This window comes from Achroia grisella, unplaced genomic scaffold (assembly GCF_030625045.1).
Source record: "Achroia grisella isolate CSIRO2021 unplaced genomic scaffold, CSIRO_AGI_Agris_v1 utg1295, whole genome shotgun sequence".
Taxonomy (NCBI): Eukaryota; Metazoa; Arthropoda; class Insecta; order Lepidoptera; family Pyralidae; genus Achroia; species Achroia grisella.
In genome coordinates this window covers 759,171-772,780 of record NW_026712613.1, presented here as the reverse complement: position 1 = coordinate 772,780, position 13,610 = coordinate 759,171, and the positions used below count along the sequence as shown (strand labels likewise).

The window sequence follows — 13,610 nt, the reverse complement described above, 5'->3', positions numbered from 1 at the left end:
CCCCTATTGTACCTACTATCATGAATTCTCAAGTCACGTCTCTATGTAACTATATAGCAATAACTGGTAAATTTGATTCCAGGATCCGGAAATAAGCTGGGATTGCAATGATAATGATTCAGACCCCCAACCACGGTACGAAGACCTGCAAAAGAATTCGCATGGTACTAGATGTGCTGGCGAGGTAAATTATAGTACTTATTAGCTTCAATAAAGTATTATATTTTACAGTTTTTCTAACAACTTTCCTATTCAGTGTTGCTATGCTGTTCCTATTTCAAAAACCAAGTTCATTTTAATCTTCTATTGCAGATAGCAATGACGGCAAACAATTTGAAATGTGGTGTGGGCGTGGCCTGGGGAGCTAAAGTAGGCGGAGTTCGAATGCTCGACGGGCGAATTACAGACCGGATTGAAGGAGAAGCGATTGGTAATACCGCTAACGTTTATGTTAGCCTAGTACATTGATCGCCATGTTGAGCTCAAAATGTCGTTTGTTAGGAAGATAGATTAAATTATAAGATAGAGAGAGGAAATATTAAATGAAAGGTGAAAGTGCAATGTGTACACTTCTCTATCTTTCATAATGTTGAGTAATTCTTTCAGACTCAAAATTTTGTAGAATGTTTGGAAAAGAGTCAGTAGCGGGTTATAGAGAAAAAAGTGTCATTAAAGGAGTAATGTGAACTACAACTACTAAACATAGTAGCTGTTGTAGAATAGACACATCATTTTTGTTAATAAGAAATAACTTGTAGGCGTATAATAATTGTTTAGTGAAGTTTTTATAGTCAGAAAACAATATTTTTGAAAATTAAGAATAAAGTTCGGCTAAATCAATTATTTGAATTTGATAGGTTGATTGAATTAGTATGTAATAACTTATTTTTTACTAAGAAACAATAGGGTTGAATGAATAAATGTAGTCAATAAAATCGTATTCACACGAACTTCATCCATTCATTATCAAACGTATCTTCGCTCGATACGCGCTGGCAGTGCGCGACGATCGGACACGAACAACGATCCGAAAGTCATGTTGCGTCACGTTCTACCAGGACAACATCAACCGGAAAGAGATTAGTGTACCGTAACGAGCTCTGCGCTGTTCGACGGTCGTATTTAGAGAGGGATACAGTTATATGTAAGATAAAGAAGCATAATTCATTCTACACTCATTACTGTGATCTACTACATCGCGCCATCGTTTGTAAACGTCAACGATTATTTCATACAAGACCGTAGTCAATCTATATTTTAATAATGCATGATGATTGGTTTGACTGATAAAACAAAATCATGATTATATTTTATGATGAATCATAATTATTATTTATGTATTTTAATAACGCAATTAGGTATTATAATCTAGTCATTGATTATTATTATTAAGATTCGTTGAAACAAATTTTTATTAAATTTTTAGGTTATGCTTGGGATAAGGTAGACATTTATAGTGCTTCATGGGGCCCTAATGACGACGGACGAACCGTGGAAGGCCCAGGACGACTTGCTAATGAGGCATTCAAACGAGGAGTCACTCAGGTAAAGACTTTCATCTGGGTAACTTGTGCTAACTCGGAATTGAAAATCCCATCGATTAAAGTGTTTAAATGCGATGGTATTCGTGCATCTATGGCATTAAAAATTGTTTAAAAACACCAAAGACAGAAATACATTTTTTTTAAACATAGAAAATGTTCCATGAATGAAGGTACGCTTTTTCGACCCTTAAGAAACCTTAATAGGTTTCTTAAGGGTCGAAAAAGCGTACATGTTGTTGTAGGCACCCCTGGTGTTGTAGGCGTCCATTGGCTACGGTAACCGTTTACCATCCGATCGGTCGTATGCTTGATTGCCGTCGTAGTAGAATATAAAAACAAGCAGATAAGTTGTTTCAAATATCAGGTTGAACACGCGGTTCCCTTCTTATCATCCTCCACTGGTGCCCCGCCAGCGTAAACCGTTAACGCAGGCGGGTGCATCATACCATTATTGTCCTATAACAAAAAAAAAATAGACTAATACATACATTGAGTGGTCATTAATAGTTGTGTTACTCAAATATTTTTAGTGATTTATTGTAATTGTTTTTAATGTTACAGGGCAGGGGAGGCAAAGGAAACATATACATATGGGCTAACGGTAACGGTGGTGGCCACAACGACAACTGTAATTGTGACGGGTAATTAAGTATGTACTTACAAATACACGTGTATACATACAGTAGGTACTATAGCGCCCGCGACTTCGTCCGTGCGGAATAAACGACGAATGACGACATTCCATACAAATTTTCATCCCCCATTTCGTTTACCTCCTGAAGGGTAACATTTTTAGAATCTTTGAATATCATATTTATATAAAGAACAGCCTATAAAATAAGTTTCAAGTTTCTATATAGCTTAAAAAATGATGATATTTCCATACAACCTTTTATCTCCACTTTCTACCCCTTACAATCATTTCTCTCATTAAAAAGTAGCCTAGGTGAGTAAGAACTCAAGGTCGTGACTATGTGTGTACCAAAATTCATTTAAATCGGTGTCATAGTTTTTGCGTGAAAGCGAGACAGACAACAGTCAGATTTATTATGAAGTTTCTCTTCAACCTTTAAATAAACTGAGATACTTATTGTCATTAGGGTCAAAATCGACCAGACTTGATACTTTACTAGCAATGGGATATCTCCACTTCTGGCTATTTTTTTACTCAATAATATTGGTATGTTGCACCTGCCTGCAACGCTACACGTGGTGCACCATTGCAAGATAGGAGGTCTTTAATTTGTTTTTTGCTGTTGTGTGTAATTAGACTGGTAAACGAGCTCACATTTCTCCTGATGGTAAATGGTAACTGTCCTTACACGAATAGCATCACAATCCTTGAGTCGCCATTCCAGAAGATACTTTCACTGCCTTAAACTACTGACATTCAACGAACGTAATACATCTTTTAAAAAATATTTAGTGGATGAAATGAATATTATTTATATTTATCCATACAATTACGTTAAGTTCGTAGTCCGAAAAACAGACTACACTAATGTTGTTGGCCTCAGCTGGCATCTAAGGATTCTTAGCTCAACAGCACTCCAAACTGACAATAGACTTGACATAAAGATATTTTTATTTCATTTGATATATATAGAAAACATATATTATGTTATATATGGTATATTCCAGTTACGTTAAGTTAAGTTACTGTGGAATCCAAAATACTCCCCAGAAATTTTGTTATATCATATTATCAATACATATACCTATATATTTTTTCATCATTCCCTACACACATACTAATTGATAAAATGTTATTTATGAGTTTATGCATTTATGCAGTGTATACTTATGTATTGTTGATTTAGAGAGTTCAGCCCAGTATAATTTTACATATTTCATTTCCAGATATTCATCTAGTATCTATACGGTGTCAATAGGGAGCGCCTCCCAGCACGGCCTGTTCCCCTGGTATGGGGAAATTTGCTCATCCACCCTGGCCACTGCATATTCTTCTGGTGCTTACAAAGATCAGAAAATTGTGAGTGAAATTTACATTTATTTCAAGATGGCGCCGGTCCACACGGTATCGAAACTGGAAACCATTGTTTACAAACATGAAGAGTATGGGACTTCTCGTTGTCATGTGACCTTAGTATTATTCATGCATTGCCGTTCCGTAGGATTATGGGTTTTAATGCCTTTGCACCTTATAGTTTATTTCACTACCATATCTCACCAGAATACAGATAAAGCAGCTGCTTGACGGCGCAAATAGGCGCGATAGAGATCGTCTTGTCATGACTTTTTACTTACTACGGTTAAATATACCTAATTCTAGTAATTTATTCGACATTCTTTACCCTTTTTATTATTTTTACTATCTATACCCTCCCCGGCTTCGCACGGGTGTACATGTTATTATATTATACATATAAAGATTCCTCCTTATAAAAATTAAAAAAATACATTAAAATTCGTTGCGTAGTTAAGAGATTAAGAAAAATATGTAGTTTTCATGAGTAAAATACTAATTAAAACTACATTTAGTTCTAAAGTAATTCATATCAATTTAAATATATGTTTTCATACATTAGTATCATGGCTAAGACCAAAAATTATAAACTATGTAATGTTTTTACGTGATCAAGGCACGATACTATTTGAACGCCACTCTATGCTTCACTGGATTCTTACCGAAAGAAAAAATATGATTCCCTCTCTTTCAGGCAACTACTGACACGGGTGATTCGTGTACGCTGAAACACACAGGGACATCGGCCGCTGCACCATTGGCTGCTGGCATTGTGGCACTCGCCCTGCAAGCTAAGTGGGTTTAATTACCAACTGCTATGTTTTATGCGATCCTAGTACATAGATCTGTACGGTCTGTTTGTCTCAATACCCTGTGGAGTAAGTTGAGTTTTGGAGATCCTTTGATCACATGGCCGTCCACACCACAATCTACGATCACGTAATTTTTTTTTGTTTCATTTCATTCATTCATAATTTAAGAGCCTCTTGTCGGTGGAGCTCTTGCCACTTTCCGCGATCTTCCATCATGCTCATTTTTTTTGTTTACTACACTAATTCTGTTGGCCGCAGCTGAACTTACCAGCTACATCGGACGCTAGAGGGCGAGTGCAGATGGCACTCCAAGCCTGCAGAAGAACTTATGAAGCGGCTGAAAGCCAACTCCCGCCTGATGGATATGTTCACGTTTAATAGTTCAGTCATTTTTTATTTGCTTGACAAAGTGGACATACAGTTAAAAAAACTTATAATTTTAGTATTAATTTAATGTCGTAACTTTTTATTGAATACTAGCTGTACCCGCGAAATCGTCCGCGTGGAATTTAACTTTATTTTTCTAAAATAAAAGTCCCTTCAAAATCGGTCCAGCCATTTCAGTGATTAGCCGGAACAAACAGTCAGACAAAAATTGTAAAAAATGTTATTTTGGTGTATGTACCGTATTTATATTCATATGCATGTAGTAAAAAAACAGTTATTTCAATATTACAAACCGACACTTCTTATTTACATGTACTTATAGATTATTAGAGAAGAGGTAGATATTATTTTAAATTTAATATAAATAATAATAATAAAATAAAATAAAAATATGTTAATTTTAAATTTAAATTTACATGTATTTTATAAATATATGTAAATTTAAATATAATATAATAAAACAAAAATATATAAAAATTCTATTTACAGTCCTAGTTTGACGTGGAGGGATGTCCAGCATTTGATAGTTTGGACTTCGGAGTACGCTCCTCTATCAGCGAACCCTGGATGGCAAATCAATGGGTAAGTTTTAGGATTTTAAGTAATGTGAATGTGTGAGTAATGAGAATATAATAATGACCCAGGACAGTTCACACAAAGCTGTATAGTCCCAAGTTAATTAGAGCTTGTGTTATGGGTACTAAACAACTGGTACATACGTAGTTACGTTAGTAGTACGTTATATTACACATACTTATAATACATTTCATATTTATCAATCGTTCTTATAGATTATTAGAGAAGGTAGAACTCCATGCGGTATCGTATTTCATAAATTTAATATAAATAATAATAATAAGAATAATATAAAAATCTTATCATCCTCCAATGTTAAATTTAAATTTATCATCCAAAAACAAAGAACAGTTATATAAATATATGGACTCTCTATTTCTTAATTTTATTATATTATTAATATAATAAAAAAATTCTCAAAAATATATATTTTTATAAAATCTATCGTTTTACAGTCCTAGTATTTTTATTTATCCTGTAGATGTGTTCCATTGTTTTTATTTTTTTTATATTAATAATATTCTTAATAGTCGTAATACCTATTTACACTAATAATAGTAATTATACATAAATATTTACACTTACTTATTTTTATTACTTATGGTTTTCAAGCCACCTATTGTATACTCTAAAAATATTTGTCTATCATATTTATCGGTCATTAGTTTTGGGAAATTTTCTAATTTTATTTCTATATTTAGTAAATTTTCATAATGAAATCTTTTTCTGTCAAACATGGGGCATTCCGTTAACATGTATCACAGACTGCGGTGTTTCATCGTCACTATTATTATTATTGTCCAATATCAATCTCAAATGTACATATTTATATGTACATTTGAGATTGATATTAGAATACAATGTTAACTCTTAGCACAGATAATATAATTTGCTCTTAGTATGTGAATATTCAAGCGTCATGGGCTTTGGGCCTCTTTTTAAGGAATCTTAATACATATTCATACTTTAAGATTTCTATTACCAAATTTTTAATGTATAGTCTTTTTTATTAAAGCAATGTTCATAAAAGAACCCATTATAATGCATATTATTTTCAGTGTTGGCCTACGATTCGATGTACGATTCGGATTTGGACTTATGAATGCTGGTGCCCTGGTGTTGACGGCACTGAACTGGACAACTGTTCCAGAAAAACATATTTGCCGCGTGGAAGCTTCAGCGTTAGTATGTTTCCTTGGTAGCGGTGTAGAAGGCTGGCACTATGAAAACTTGGGATTGACATCGGTGGGCCGATGGTGCCCAAGATATTTTTAAATGAGTGTAAAAAATTACAATGTGTTTAAAGTGTCTTGAGTAGTGATGTCTAAAATGTCCATACATGTGGCGGAGTGGTGGGCCGGATTATTGGGCTCCCTAAAATATGGTCGATCGCAGTGATAGCTGGCTAGCATTTCTATGTTTAAAAACAAAAACTTTTTTTCGAGCTGTATAGTTTATATGACATTTTTTTTTATTTCATCCTTCACTGGTTCCTTCAATATAATTAGCATAATTGGGAGCACAATTCCTTCATCATTTATAAGTAAAACCTCAGAGACTTAATTTTTAGGTTCAAAGATGGAGGAAGACGAATATCATCAGGAGACTTATTAAATATTGAATTAGAAGTGGGAAATTGCGCTGTCAAATATTTAGAACACGTCGAGTTATTTATGAATGTTCAATACACGCGTCGTGGAGCACTAGAACTGTATCTTATATCTCCAACAGGTGAGAACTGCGCTTGTTTTATGGAAGCCTAGTATTTTAGTTAGATACGTTTGTCCGCTGGAGTACGCTTGCACCTAATTGCGCGTGTCTCCCAAGAAGAAGTGTGCTTGTTGTTTTGTTGTATGGTATGTATGTAGGTTCATCGACACACAGAGAAAATACGTATGTAACAAACATACAAATCGATATTTGCTGTAAGAATGTTATGGATCAGAGCCATCTGTTGAGAGAGAGAGGTATTATTTGGTCACTACAGTTTTGTATTAAATTCAAAACAACGATGTAGATGTCGTTAGTTGTATGATTTTGTAGAGATGTTTTTTGTTACAAGCGTTTTTGAAATAATACATAAATGATTTTTGGCCCGCTGCGAGTATATTCAACAATGTAACTGGCCTTGTTTGTTCCTAAAAAAATAAAGCTGAAGCGCTTTTTATCAATTTTTACAATAAGCGGCTTTATCCTTAGGCCTTAGCTTGACAACAATCTGTAGATTTTGCCAAGCGGAAGAGAAAACGCCACTATACATGCTATGTGGTTGTAGCCCACTCATGTATAAACGAAATATGTCCTTTGGAAAGTATACACTCTATCCTGAGGAGATAAAAACCATCGCTCCTAAGAACATCCTTCAATTCTTGTCCCTTACGGGTTTAGGCAGCGAAGCATGAAAAAGGGCCAGTACAATAGATCGAAGTGCTACAGGTCTTAGCACCTGACAATAGCTCAATACTCTCAATAAAAAAAATAAGAAAATTTTATATTGACGAGAATTAGTCTATTTAATATTACAAGATAGTGGTATTATGTACCTACTATACATATATTACCTACATACTATTTTATACAGGTGACCGTACGGCTACGTTGAAATTAAAACAATTCGACCTGCACTTCCAAATTTAAATTTCGTTGGCCTATATAAAAAAAATACAAATAAAGGCCATGATTTTTAAAAGTAAATTTCTGGCCAGCATTATAGTGTATTTATTATATTATCGATTAAATAGAAAAATAACATTTTTTTAAATTAGAAGCTAGAATTGCCTCCTTTTATGTAAGTCAATTAAATTAACCACGCCGTCTTAATAATTATTTCAATAATAATACTTCCGTGTAAATTTTTGTTAAAACTTTAAAGGAAAAATATAATTTAAATAACTTTAAATGATTGTCTTGTTAAAAAAGTACATTTTGAATAGTGCCTTTTTTTTATTTAACTGACGATACGATCCTTGATGTTTTTAAAAGTAAAACCCTATTCTATGTCATAAGGTACAAAGGTGCAAGTACTTAGTGCTCGGCCGCGAGATACATCGACCGCCGGTTTTGTCAACTGGCCCCTTACTTCTGTAGCAACGTGGGGTGAAAATCCTATAGGCGTTTGGAGGGTTGTCATTCAAGACCAGGTAAGTGAACATGAATAACATCTAACTGGTTGTATGGTTTAGTACAGGGCTTTCCAAACTAGATAGGCTCTAGGGCCAATAAAATCCATTGAGGGGCCGTAAACTATTTGTAAAAACAAAACAAAATGCACGTATACCATTATTTTATTACTATTTTATTGATTTACCTTTTACAATTTTTTCAACATCAAATTCAATTTTGGTAGTACCTAAACGCAGTGCATATTTATAAGAGCAGAAGAGAAAATAATTTGCTCATCAAATCATTTGGGATTATAAAAAAATCTAATTATAATTTGCTCACTACAACAATTTTGTTATTTAAATACAGAAATAAAACATTTTGCGGGCCGTATCAATTCAAGCCGCGGACCGCATGTGGCCAGTGGGCTATGGTTTGGACAGCTCTGGTTTAGTATAACTGGCCAGTATGTATAGTTGTGGTCTCTAATTTCTAACATGAAGTAAGTGTGCGTTATATGAAAGGCGTAGACCCAAAAAGCATAAACCATTAGGGTTTATGCTTTTTGGGCATAAACCCCTAATCCTGAGTGGTGATACACCATATTCTTAGGTATAATAAAAATACAATCGAATTGTGAATCTTTTTTTACGAAGTCAGTTGAAAAGTTATTAAATTAAGATTTTATGTCACGAAAGGACAGTAAATGTCAGGGATGTTATGGATATGAAATTTCGGATATAGGAATGATTATTATACCGGATACGAATGCGGATATGAAATGATTTCGGATTATCCGTTAGTTTCGGAGATAATTTCGGTTACGAATATTTTTTTAAGGAATTTCAAAAGTAAAATACAAATAGCTAATAAAAATGGTTACATGACTACGTACTTTCGATTAAATAGGCAAAAATACACTTCTTTTTAGGCCCGCTTGGTGACTCTTCCTGTAAACAATTGATGATTTTGTACTTTTTATGCTATCTTTGTTTTTTTCTAGACCAATGAAGAAAATTCCGGTTTTATTGGACCAATAAGTTTAGTTGTGCATGGAACTAACGAAATGCCGGCACACATGAAGGACGGGCCAAGAAAATACAACTACGATTACAATAATTACGAAGATGTTTTTAATTACTTCGGTACTGTACTTGAAGAGGAAACTAACTCTGACGACATTGAAGCATCAGATATACCAGAGCCGCATAACAGTGCAGAAGTGAACGAATTCAACGACATAGATCCAACAATACTAGCTGAAGTTGAAAAGGAACTGCAAAGGATCCACCATAGAATAATTATGAGGACATCAGGAGGGAAATGAAGGCTGACATATCCAGAAGCAACCAAATATTGTGTAAATTTTGTAAAATGTATTGGATTAATATTGTCGTTGAATTAATAAATGTATAATAATGTAACAACTTAATAAGGTATTAAAGAAATCAATATCGCTATCAAATCCTATATTGCAACGTTTTAAAAATAGATTAATTATAATTATTAAAAAAATATATATTACTGTATATTTCTGTATTAATTCACAGCTGTCACGTTATTTTGCCATGTAAAAAAATCGCTATTAAAAAATACAGTTTAACACCACGTTATAAAAAAAAATTGTTAAAAAAAAATAAGATTAATTAAATTAGGGCAAAAATAAATGTTAGGGGTGGACAACCCTTATCACTTAGGGGTATGAAAAATAGAGTATCCTACTGAATATGCATATAAAATTTCATAAAAATCGGTCTTCTGTTTCGTAAAAGCATGGTTACTAACATTGTGACACGAGAATGTTATACGTAATATATATTTAAGTATTAACTATTCATTAATATATATAAAATATAATAGAATACATATATATTTATAGGCGTAGCATCTCCTTCAGTGAAACACATTAAACAATTAAAACTTTTGCCATTTGAAGTTTGCGGCCGATGTAGAAAAACCTATTAATATACATATACAATCAGAAATTACACACAACAGAAGAGAAACATTAAAAATAAACCACAGGTGGCCTTTACAGCTTGACCAAAAGTGGCTGTACCAAAAAAACAAGTGCAAATGCACTGTGAAGGCCAACTCTTGCCTGACGGATACGACTTTAGGCTGAGGGTATCGCTAGGGGTTCACCTTCAAGTCTGCCGTCCACACAACAGGAGCCGGGATGGCGGCAGGCGTATCGCGTATTCCGGTGCGTCTTCCCCACTATGGGCGTAGGCGAGGGCACTAGGAAGAGTTCCCCCAGCACGCCATGAGGAAGGCCCGGTTGCCCGCTCGCGGTCGATTGCGAGATCCAAACGCCTCTTTCTTGAGGTTTTTAAAAGGACGCCTTTTTAAAGGTGTGCTATATAGCGCTAGACTACCGAGGCCATTAGAGAAATAAAACAATCTTATCAAAATAAAATTATAATATCACAGAAACGTACCTTACTTATACAAAATCGTAGTAAATCATATAGATAGTATATCTATTACATTTTATCTACTAACATATAAATTCCAATATACACACTAATATAAATTTATTTATTTATATATTCATTTTACTAAAATCACCAGGGCAACATAAGTGGCACGGAGTAGGTTTCGTCTATGATACGATATTCCGAAGTCAAAGAGTATCATTATGCTTCTATTGACTTTTCTTCTTTTATGAGAGCCTGATGGCCAAGGAGGTACTACTCAAACTAAAGACTGAGAAAGTAACTCACAGTTCAAAACTGACAGACACCAAAAACTTTTACTTTGTTTTATTTACTGATTCGCTTTTCGTTGATGGCAATATCAACAACAAACCAAATTAATCTGAGAGACGCCTTGCCACGATTGTGTGAGAATATTTTTTTTAGAGAATTATAATGGAATTGTGTACCTGCGCAACCGGTTAGCTCTGGCGGGGCACCAATGCAGGATGATAAAATGAAGTCAGATCAGTTACCCCAACCTGACAAATTCACCGGGAGTTTAACACGATGGTTCCAGGGCGAACCGCGTGGAGGTCGATTTGACATGGTACATTGCTAGCAATGGGATCCACATTACTAACATTCCCCTTCTCCCCTTTGTTCGAATATCGTTATGGGCTTGTTAAATTTACGATGAAGCGACGTCTATAGTCGACAATGCTTGATTATATCATCTGGGATGACGGTGGTGAAGTATATACTAATGTTTTACTTTTATTCCTGGCTTATATTTGTTGTATTTAACAATTTTCGTAATTGTATAAATCTCAAATGATTTATGTCCACTCTCTAACCGCGAAACTCAACTTTCCTTAACTCTCGTACCAAATATTCATCTTTGTAATCATAAATTTTCGTAAACCACTCCTCAGTCGAAATCACATATTGCCTTAATCTGCGGGAGAAATTTTAATAGGCAAAGATATATTTTATACGTACAATAAAAAAATGTATTATTTATTTTCCTATATACAAATAGAATCATCATAATGTCCATAAATATATAAATCCTTTGCTCGGGATATCTACCTTACCTTACCTTACTTTTACATTTTACTACTATATCTACATGTAATATTTCTACTTCGATATTATCACTGAAAGTGATTCTTTTTTTACCGATACGAACAAAAAATCGTACTCATGAATACAAATGTTTGTACCTACCGTTTGCAAAATCGAACCCACGACCATTGGAATGAGTGTGTAAAGTGAGTGGTGTAAAGCGCTGCTGGTAAATCGCTGGACCACCGTGGTTATATCTGCTCTATACTGTATTACGTCAATGGTAAATGTCTGGACATTATTTCCAGCAGCTGTTGGGAAACAATCAACCCATTAAACTAACTTACAATGTAACATAGAAAACTATGAAAAACTGATTTACGATGTAAGTACAGGCCGCCAAATGTTGGCCGGGTAATAAGCCGTTTCATCATTTTATCTCAATAATTACTCACTATAAAGTGCAGCGACGCAGCCGCACCGGGTGCATTGCGACACCTCTGCGAGTTAGCCTCCCACAGACGAACTTGTTCGCAGATCACCCGCTCTTTAGTTCGTTAGAAATACCAAAGGAATAGTACACAGAATCAGTCAGATTTCCGGTTGAAAACCAGCGCCGCACAGGAGAATCCAGTCGGCATACGCTGAATCGGATCCTTTTGCCGCCTTTAATGAAGTACCATTTAAATGTATTTCTTTCATTTAATTTTATTGGCAGCAATAAAATTATTCTTATTCTTATACTGATTTGTGACCTCAAGAAAAAGAACACAGAAATGGCATAAACACTTTCTACAAGACCTTAAGACAAAAATATAGAACATATTTTTTTTATACCACGAGTATGAAGGAGTATGGCAAAAGAGCATACGGCCCATCTGATGGTAAACAGTTACCATAGTTTATGGACGCCTGTAACACCAACCGTTGAACTATATATACGGTCCAAAAAGACAAAAGAACACTTATTGGCGTTAAACTGAGAAGTGAATGAACTAGTTCGCAAAAGAGCGGCGAACTAAAATGAGCGCTCCGAGTCGAAACTATTATGATCAAGACTACTATTGGTTCTGTCTGACGTAGTTCACTTTACCGGCGTCAATTGCAAAGTCCACATATCAATGTTTAAGTGAAGTTCGAATACGATCGTTCGAAATTAAAATTTTAATAATGTGTGTATATTAAAAAGAAAAAGTATTGCTTATTATCACGGATTATACATAGTTGTTTATTAGTTGGTGAGTTGATTTTCCTTAGTTGCATTATAGAGAAACAAACACAAGACATGTCTATTCAAGTTCATTATTCGAAATTTAAATAAGACAATTTTAAAAATGAGTGTAAGTTAAAAACAAAAAGTATTGCTCGTATCACAGATTATAGCTGTACATTCGTTGTTGAGTTGATTATCTTTAGTTGATTTTTTGAGAAATAGATAGGTACATGTCTATTCAAGTTCATGATTCGAAATTTAAATTAGATATTAACTACCTTAGATATTATATACCTCGGACAAAGAATTAGTCTAGCCATTCAAAGAGGGAACGCTGCCAGTATCTTCGGAACTTTGTCTAACGGGACGCCTTTTAATTATGTTTTATTTATTATATTGTATTTTTTAAGGTTTTTAATTGTAGGTTCTTTGTTTTACAATTAAGTTATGTAAATAAAGTAAAATTAGATATTCTAAAATGTATATTGTGTAAATTGATTGTAA

The 13,610-nt window shown here is 34.2% G+C and overlaps 1 protein-coding gene across 1 annotated transcript in view; it reads left to right on the top strand.

The window, feature by feature from the left end:
* Positions 1-9,782, top strand: part of LOC131855025 (neuroendocrine convertase 1-like) — a 33,262-nt gene extending 23,480 nt beyond the window's left edge. Inside the window, exons 5-15 of the mRNA XM_059206234.1 lie at positions 83-184; positions 313-430; positions 1,427-1,545; positions 2,106-2,185; positions 3,405-3,537; positions 4,226-4,326; positions 5,220-5,312; positions 6,365-6,487; positions 6,877-7,037; positions 8,313-8,446; positions 9,412-9,782. Coding sequence (XP_059062217.1) covers positions 83-184; positions 313-430; positions 1,427-1,545; positions 2,106-2,185; positions 3,405-3,537; positions 4,226-4,326; positions 5,220-5,312; positions 6,365-6,487; positions 6,877-7,037; positions 8,313-8,446; positions 9,412-9,735 — 1,488 coding nt within the window. The 3' untranslated portion in view covers positions 9,736-9,782. The remainder of the gene's footprint in view (positions 1-82; positions 185-312; positions 431-1,426; positions 1,546-2,105; positions 2,186-3,404; positions 3,538-4,225; positions 4,327-5,219; positions 5,313-6,364; positions 6,488-6,876; positions 7,038-8,312; positions 8,447-9,411) is intronic.
* Positions 9,783-13,610: the final 3,828 nt, after the last annotated feature.